This window comes from Scyliorhinus canicula, chromosome 2 (assembly GCF_902713615.1).
Source record: "Scyliorhinus canicula chromosome 2, sScyCan1.1, whole genome shotgun sequence".
Classification (NCBI taxonomy): Eukaryota; Metazoa; Chordata; class Chondrichthyes; order Carcharhiniformes; family Scyliorhinidae; genus Scyliorhinus; species Scyliorhinus canicula.
Genome location: NC_052147.1, coordinates 76024809 through 76034067, shown reverse-complemented (window position 1 = coordinate 76034067; position 9259 = coordinate 76024809). Strand labels below are relative to the sequence as shown.

General features: G+C 52.2%; 1 protein-coding gene across 1 annotated transcript in view; it reads right to left on the bottom strand.

Moving 5' to 3' along the window:
• ttc6 (tetratricopeptide repeat domain 6) overlaps nucleotides 1–8871 on the bottom strand; it is a 564332-nt gene extending 555461 nt beyond the window's left edge. The window contains exon 1 of the mRNA XM_038780915.1: nucleotides 8641–8871. Within this exon, the coding sequence (XP_038636843.1) occupies nucleotides 8641–8865 (225 nt within the window). The 5' untranslated portion in view covers nucleotides 8866–8871. The remainder of the gene's footprint in view (nucleotides 1–8640) is intronic.
• Between the last annotated feature and the right edge of the window lie 388 nt (nucleotides 8872–9259).

Genomic DNA, 9259 nt, shown 5'->3' with positions numbered 1-9259 from the left:
GAGGGGAACATTGACCCCCAAACGCTGAGGACGGCACAGGATGCGGGCACTGATGTCGAGCAGCATGGGGGGGAGGAGGAGGAGGAGGAGGAGGAGGAGGAAACACTGATGGTGGAGCCAGGGTGCCAGAGGCGACAATCAAGGGTGTTCCGTGACCGGATCTCTTTCGAGGCACTGCCGGACATCACCTGCAGGAGGAGACTCCGGTTCAGCAGGGAGACGGTTCGCACATATCTGCCACCTCCTGTCGCACCTCGCCCCACGTGGAATGGAAGGAGGACACGGGATACCGGTTGCCGTCAAGGTGATGGTGACACTTAACTTTTATGCTACCGGTTCCTTCCAGTCTCCGAGTGGGGACCTATCCGGGATATCGCAGGCATCGGTCCACAGGTGCATCCGGGACGTGACCGACGCCATGTTCGCCATCGCGGACCACTACATCACCTTTCCCAAGGATCCGAGCAAATCAAGAAGCACGAGCCCGTGGATTTGCCAACGTGGCCAGGATACCGATGGTCCAGGGAGTGATTGATGGTGTTCACGTCCCCATGAGCCCACCTGCAGGCAACAGGGAAGTGCTCACTAACAGGAAGGGGACATAATCCATGAACATCCAGGTGGTATGCGACCACTACATGAGGATCATGCACATGTGCGCAAGGTTCCCAGGGAGTGTGCATGATGCGTACATTCTTGCGCAGTCGTTCATCCCCGGCTGAGGGGCTGGTTGCTGGGTGACAGGTGTTATCCACTGAGGTCTTGGCTGATGACGCCCATACGGAGGCCTCAGACCAACGCGGACACCCTATACAATGAGGCCCATGCAGCAACCAGGGGTGTGGTGGAGCGCTGCTTTGGTCTGCTGAAAATGAGATTCAGATGCCTGGACCACTCCGGAGGGGCCCTGCAGTACCAGCCCGGCAGGGTCGCTTGCATTGTTGTGGTATGCTGTGCGCTGCACAACATCGCAATGCAGAGGGGAGATGCCCTGGTGGAGAAGTCAGAGGGAGAAACCACTGGCAGTGCTGCCAACGCTGAAGAGGAGGAGGAGGAGAAGGTTGAGGAGGTTGGTGGTGCATTGGGCACAGCACACAGACACGACCTGGGTGCTGGTAATGTCCAGGAGGCTGCACGACGGCTCCGGCGAGGACAGCGGGTACGCGACGCGTTGGTGGCTGCAAGATTCACGCATCGCGTGCGACGGCATCGTTGAACACTACCACTACCACCTGCATCGCCAGTTGTGCAGACGGACAGCACACAACTCCCCCCTCCCCCGCACCGCGTACACTGCTCCACTTCGAGATCACCCTTACCACTGCGGCACACCGGTATGGCACGACATTGATGGCTGTGTCAGCGGTGTGATCAGTGCCATGTTGAATGATGACAGCCCGCTCTGCGATGAGCTGTGAGCTCAGAATTGTTAGACAAAGTCTGACTCATGGCAATAGCTGAACCATCCATCTCGATGGTCGCTGAATTTGTCAGGGGCACTCCATCACGTGCCCGCGTGGGGTAGCTGGTGTCGGAGTGCCGAGGACTACGGTGTCTGACTGTGGGGGGGGGGGGGGGGGGGGGGGTGCTGTAGGGACTGCACACACAGCACCGAAGTTTCACCGCTCGTCAACCCCAGCGACACGCGGTCACCATCACGATCCCCGTGGCAACGGAAAAATAACAGTCTTACAAGTTAGGTGCAACAGTGAGTTTAATGGTGTATATTATGTACAGATGCCCTAGCCCCTACAACTAAACTGTACCCTTCACCCGTGCCAACTTACTCTGTGTCCCTCTTTATTGCCTTATGAGCCCTACAACTACGTCTAAGTGGATCCCCAGATGATACAGCAGGAGTGGAGGCCGACAGCTGAGCATCATCCCCTGCGACATGTCTCCCCGTTGGCACTCGTTTCCTGGGGTGACACGGCCTTGATGGGCCAGGCTGCTCTGTGGGCATTTCGGATGACGTGGTGCCACCCTGCTCTGCCCGCTGCCCACCCGATGCACCAGGGATGGGACGGGGGGAGGCCGAGCGTTCTGGGACGTCCCATGATGGAGTTAATGTGACGGGCCCCAGTACCTCCTCCTCCCTCGGGGAGCCCGGTGGCCCCCGGGCCTCACTGTGGGACGGAGATGCGAGCGGGGAGGTGCGCCATCGCCCCACCGACACCTGGCGCTGCCGGTCCTGGAGGCCTGCAATGGTATCGACCAGAGTCTGAACGTTCGCTGAGACGGAGTCCAGGAAGTGAGACATTCCCGCCAGGGACTGTGCGACCTCAACCTGTGAGTGCGCGACGCCATCCAGCACGTGCGTCAGGCGGTCGATGCTCTCCGTGACTGACTGCTGGGATTGTGCCATGGCGTGCTGGGACAGGGCCATGGCCTGGTGAGACTCGGCCAGGGCCCGTAGCGCGCCGGCAATGTCATGTTGGCTCTGGCGCATTGCTGCCTGTGAAAGGGCAGCCCTCTCTTGGGCCATGGATGACGCATGCACATGCAGCCCAACGCCTTGCAGAACCTGACCCATGGTCGATACCGTTTCACCCATTGCCTCGACCGCGGATGCCATCCGTGCGGTGTCGGCCTGGGTGGCTGCCATGAGCGGCACCACTCCCTTCTCCTGGACGCGGTTTGACTCCTCTAACTGCGTCTGCAGCTGCTGGAAGATGGCCCTCATCCCGTCATTGTGTCCCTGGGTTTCAAAATGCATCGGCTGTCCAGGTGGGTCGAGTAAATCCAGGAACCCGGGAAACGTCTGGCCGCCAGCTGGATGCTGGGCCTGGGCTACCCTCCGACCGTCCAGCCCCTCGGCCGCTCTGACCTCCACCTGCTGTACCGGCTCAGCTGTGTGGTGCACACCAGACCGTGACCCAGGAGCCTCATCACTTAATTGCCCAACCGAGGTGAGTGTCTCAGGGATGGTGGATGGTGTGGGAGACAGCAGTGCCACAAGCTCTAGGTCCTCGTCCGTCAGAAATTCAGGAGTATCCTGGTCCCAGTCATGTCCCAGCGCAGGGCGCACGCGGCCCAGGTAAGGTTCAGCGTCAGGTGAGTCCGTTGACTGCGTCGCCGTCCTCTGTGCGTCTGGGTCCACTGACCCCGTCCTGTCCTGTCTCACGGTCCGACCTTCGGGCAACGCACAGCCATGAAAGTCGTCACTGTCCGTCCTCTGTACATCCCGCTCGAGAGTCCCGGATTTGGTGGATGGCACTCCTGGCCGACTTCCTGCCACCCTCTGGCGTGCGAGCCTGGATGCGGTGGTCGTCGCGGATGGTCGCCCGTGTGTGGCACCAGACGACCCTGGACGTTCGTCAGCTGGCCCTGGGGAACAGAACGATACGGGGTTAGTTAGACACGCTAGGCCGGGCGTAGGATGGTCCAGTGGGCAGAGTGTGAGGGGACAGAGGATGGGGGGTCCAGTGGGTAGAGTGTGAGTGGATAGAGGATAGGGGGTCCAGTGGGTAGAGTGTGAGGGGAGAGAGGATGGGGGGTCCAGTGGGTAGAGTGTGAGGGGACAGAGGATGGGGGGTCCAGTGGGTAGAGTGTGAGGGGAGAGAGTATGGGTGGTCCAGTGGGCAGAGTGTGAGGGGAGAGAGGATGGGTGGTCCAGTGGGCAGAGTGTGAGGGGAGAGAGGATGGTCGGGGGGCGGGGGAGGATGGGCTGGAGGGGAGAAAGGATGGTCGGGGGACGGGGGGGGGGGGGGGTGGGGGGGGTTTGTCATGCAGGGTTGTCTCACTTGGTTCTGCACCTCCAACCTCACATTGCGTGACCTCCCGGGTGGCAGATCCCCCAGCAAGGTCCAGTGCCCTCTGCTCGAACACTGTCAGGGGGTGCATAACGGGTGAACCCCCTCCGGTTCTGCTGCGTTCCCGGCTGTTGTGAGCAGCCTTGTCCTGTTTGGGGGGGGGGGGGGGGGAGCATAGATAGAGCATCACAATTAGGCGGGTATCATCAGGGCGTTCAGATATTGGCACAGGGTGGGGGGAAAGTTGCAGCTACACCATGGCATCTCTCCAGGGGGTTGCAGCACTCATGTGGGTCTGTGACAACTTTGTTGACCACCCTCCACTCACTCTCGCCCCCCCTCCCCCTCATGCCCGCGGGGGGATGGGGGGGTGATGAGGGACATGGGGGGGGACGGTTGTGACCCGGGGGCACCCTCATGGCACTTACCCTGGCAGCCCTGGTGAGGTCGTGGAGCTTCTTGCGGCACTGCTCCCGGACCGAGGGGTCTGCCCCACAGCACTGACTGCCGTGCCCACCTCACGCTAGGCCCGTACGACGCTGGAAGGGTGGCGATGCCCTCGTCTTGGGCAGAGGATGCCCCTGCGCTGCTCCACCTCATCGAGGAGGGTCTCCAGGTCCGTATCACGGAACCTCGGGGCGGCCCTCTGTGGCTCCGACATTTCCCTCCCTCCTTTCCGTGCGTGGATCGTGCCCTTTTACGACGCGGAGCGGCGCCATTCGGCCCTGATGCTAGCCCATTCCCGGGGCCAGAATCGATCGCGATCGGAGCCGTTTCGTGCCGTCGTTGAACTCGACTGAGTTCACGACGGCTTTCTCGATGCGGCGCGACATCGGAGAATCGCGCCCCATGTGTATTTTTGTGGCTTCAGCCTTTGCATTCTGTGGGGTGAGGTGAGTAAGGTTGGGTGCGCGAGGTTGGGGGGAGGCGGGAGGCCTCAGAAATGTGGATGAGCTCAGGTCCCCACAGACTGTAAATCCACTTCTGATGCTGGTCCTCCGAAACTAACCTGCATTTTTCCATGTGACTGAAGTTGAACTGACAGGCCTGTAGTTGTTGGGCTTATCCTTGCACCAATTTTTGAACTTGGGCATTATGTTTGCTGTTCTCCAGTGCTTTGTCACTATCCCTGTGTCTAAGGAGGACTGAAAGATTATGGCCAGTATTTCTGCAATTTCCATTCTCACTTCCCTAAGTATCCTTGGATGCACCTCATCAAGTTCCAGTGTCTTGTCCATTTAAGGGCAATCCAATACCTCCTCCTTATAAATTTTAAACTCTTCTAGTGACTGAATTTCCTCCTCTTTCATCTCCTTTTACTATTTATATGCCTACATCAGACTTTGAGATTCCCTTTAAGCTGCCGGTCTCTTTTCATAATCCCTCTTTGCTTTTCTTACTTGCCTTTTCACCTCCTTTCTGAACCTTCTGTATTCAGTTTGGTTCTCAATTATATTTTCTACCTCACATCTGTCACCTGTACATTTTTTCTTATTTTTCTCCATTTCTATCTCCTTTTGAAGATCACCCATTGTTCGGCTACCGTTTGTCCTGCCAATCTTTAGCTTCAACTTATTCATCCCAGATGCCTTCTTACCCCACTGCAGTTGACACCTGGCAGCCTCATAATGTACTCTGGGTACCCTATGCAACAGTAGAAGGAGGTAACCAATTGGTCACGTAAGGGTCTCAACTGGCCCAAGGGCAGACAGGCCCACCCATAATACCAGCAGAGGTGGGTAGATGATGGGCACAGTGACTCCTGCCATCTCACCCGGGGGCGGGGGTTGGGGGGGGGGGGGGGGGGGGGGGGGGGTGACTGTTCCATTCTTGCTCAAAGGTATGAGGGTAAATTACACAAGCAAGATTCCATTCCCTAGAATTTAGAAAATTTTGACTTGACCAAATTTTCCACGGCATACTGATGAAACAGATTTTAGGGACTCAAAGACAATGGGGTAGGGTGGAAAAGTTAAGAGCCAGGTCTTTCCTGAGTGATGTTAGGAAACATGTCTACATGCAAAGTGTTAAGTGATTCATTTTTAAAAATAATTTAGAGTACCCAATTCCTTTTTCCCAATTAAGGGGCAATTTAGCGTGGCCAATCCACCTACTCTGCACATCTTTGGGTTATGGGGGTGAGACGCACGCAGACACAGGGAGAATGTGCAAACTCCACACAGACAGTGACCCAGAGCCGGGATCGAACCTGGGACCTCGGCACCGTGAGGCAGCAATGCTAACCCACTGCGCCACCGTGCTACCCTGTGTGAAGTTATTCATATTGGAAGGAAGAATGAGGGTCACTGTCTGTGCGGAGTCTGAACGTTCACCCTGTGTCTGTGTGGGTTTCCTCCTGGTTCTCTAGTTTCCTCCCACAAGTCCCAAAAGACATGCTGTTCGGTGAATTGAACTTTCTGAATTCTCCCTCTGTGTACCTGAATGTGGCAACTAGGGGCTTTTCACAGTAACTTCATTGCAGTGTAAATGTAAGCCTCCTTGTGACAATAAAGATTATTATTATGAGAGGCAATAAAAAAGATGCAATTCTAAAGAAGGTGTAGGAGCAGAGGAACCTGGGTGGGTATATCTCCGAAAATCATTACATCTGGCAGGATGGGATGAAGAAGCAGTTAAAACATTTGGGGTTTGGGGATTTATAAATATGGTAATCGAGTACAAAAGCATGTAAGTTATGTTTCACCTGTAAAAGCACTGGTACAGCTTCAACTGGAGTCCTGAGTCCAGTTCTGGGAACCATGTTAGGAAGGAGGTGAAGGAATGGGAGAGGGTGTTGTAGAAAAGATTTACAAAATAGTTCCAGAGATGAAGAACATTAGTTACGTGGATGGATTGGAGAAGCTGGAGTTGTTCTCCTTGGAGAAGTGAACATTAAGAGGAGATTTCATAGAGGCGTTCAAAATTATGAGGGGTCTGGGCAGGAGAAATAGAGAGAACTTGTTTCAATTGCCAGATGAATCAAGGTCCAGATATGATAATAATCACTTATTGTCACAAGTAGGCTTCAATGAAGTTACTGTGTTACTCCCCTAGTCGCCACATTCCGGCGCCTGTCGGGGAGGCCGGTATGGGAATTGAACCCACGCTGCTGCCTTGTTCTGCATTACAAGCCAGCTGTTTAGCCCACTGTGCTAAACCAGCCCCTAGATAGACAAAGGAAGCATCAGCAACATGTTTTTCCAAGATCAACCATGATAGCTGGTTATTCAAACTCCACCAGCAAAATGTTCTGCACCAATTTGCAGATATATTTTACCCTTACATTAGAGAGGTAATAACATTCGAGGCTCAAGTCAATGGATGCTGAAACACCTTTGAATATCAAATCTCCCACAACCACTGCATTTTACTGTTCCGCTCAACCTTGTGCAGATATTTGATAAAAATGGGTTTAGAAGTGCTATACTCACAGATGACTCCTGAATGACTTGTTTCTTCTTCCTACCCTGTAGGATGGCCACTCACTTAGTATTCTGGAATCTCTATGGCTGCAGGATGATCGCCTCCGTGCGATCCAGGAAGTTTTCATTCTCTGAATGCGCTGAAGTTATAGCAGCCATTCCTTAACTTCAGAGGCCCTGAGCAGCCAAAGGCATTTCTTGCATGTAGTTGCTAAAGGCACACTAAGCATCCTGAAGTTCCCACATGGCACAGGATGAATAACAACAAATCTAAACTGTCCCACTTTAACAATGTTACTGCCTGTTTACCTGAAGTTTAGTTTAATTATTGACTTATATTGTATTTACAGTTAATAATCCTTTATTTAGATATTTAGATAAATCCACATAGTTAAATATTAAAATACAAACATATAAAGCACATAGGTCAGGATATTAACAGGGATGGGTTACATAGGTAGGGATGTGTAGAGGGGGCTCAGTGGAGAGGAGCAATATTCCATATTGGAAACTTGGAACTAGCTAGAGGACCAGGTTGGTTTCAACCATACACCTGTGGTGAAATGTCTGTTCCTGAGGGATGATGGGGTAGCAGAGGGGAGGTGAGGGGAGGGGAATTGCCAATCCTGGGAGTCTTTATATCGGCCCGGGTTTGGGTAGTGGGATCTCAAGTGGTGCTGGGGAAAAGCATCCCTACTCCTCCTGGCCCACAAGCAGTGCTGTGAAGAAACTCACTTTTCCTCCAAAGCTGCCTGCATCTCGCTTCAGCTGTCAAGTTACCTGAGCCCTGAGCAGCCCAGTCACTCACTGTAAAGCCTGCAAACCAAGATAGGTCAGAGAATTTAAACTGCCAATCCACTTCTTAGGAGCAGGTTGACTGTGGACCCCTTGTCCTGCCATTTTAAAATCCAGAAGTGGATGGTTGGGATGAGGGTTCAAATCCTTTTAATTTTAACCATCTAACCTACCCACTTGTGTGCATTGGAATTCCCCTTTTAGCATCAGCTTCCAAGATTGCACTGCAGTTTTTCTGTGTTATCTGCAACTTCAGTTATCGATTTGTTTTCTATGTTTCACAGCACCCTCCGAAACTGCTACGCTGGTTTCTCAATTTTATTACAAATTAATTAATGTATTTTGATGAATTTTAAGTCATGTATACATTTCCCCCAGTGTAATCTATATTGATGATACTTTAATCAGTCAAAGAAAGCTAAATAATTAAACTTACAAGTCTAATGTCACACTGCATTTGTACACTTAGTCATTTACAACATAATACAACCAAATAACAAACTTACTGTATCCACATCTAGGCTTTTGTTCAGCCACTGGACTCATTACTCCTGTTGATTTTGTCTGGTATATTGTAACAACAAACTGTGCCGTAATTTTAGAAAACTACATTTTTCATGACATTCAACTTCAAGCTAATAGAAAGTATCACTCTGTTATGGTTCACCTACCTCACTTTTACTGCTATAACTGTAGCCAAACACTCTCTCCAAGAGTCCTTTGATCTTCTGGTCTGAAGCAGTCTGGGAGGTGCTGTGGCTACCAGACCGCAGTGAAGCAATGATTTCATCAACAGATTTTGCCTTAGCTGTAAATGTTTGCTGTGCTGCGGTCAGAGACTGCTCCGGCTTGCTCAGTTGGAAGTTTCTTTCATATATTTTTGGTGCATCTGGCATGCTATATATTTAGCCTCTTTCAACAGATCTGAAACAGACCTCACACCTTGAGAATGAATGGAATGAGCACGATCTTCTTTATCAACTGGGACACCTGTAGCATCTGATGGTATTTGTTCCAGCACAGGAGATTTGTTGAGGTTTTCCTTTTTATTAGTTTCTTCAGTTCTATCAGGAGAGAGACGTTGACGGCTTCCATCTTTTTTACTTCTAATTTTAATGTTCGAAGCAGAAAGTTTACCCTTCTTTTCAGTGAGAGGAGGAGGTGATTTTTGTGTAGGAGGCTTCAATGTACCAAAGAGTTTTGAAAAATTAGGTTTTGGTGGTGGTTCGGGTCTCTTTGACATAGACAGACCTGCAGCAGTACCAGCAATTGGAGCTATTGCTGACTTGA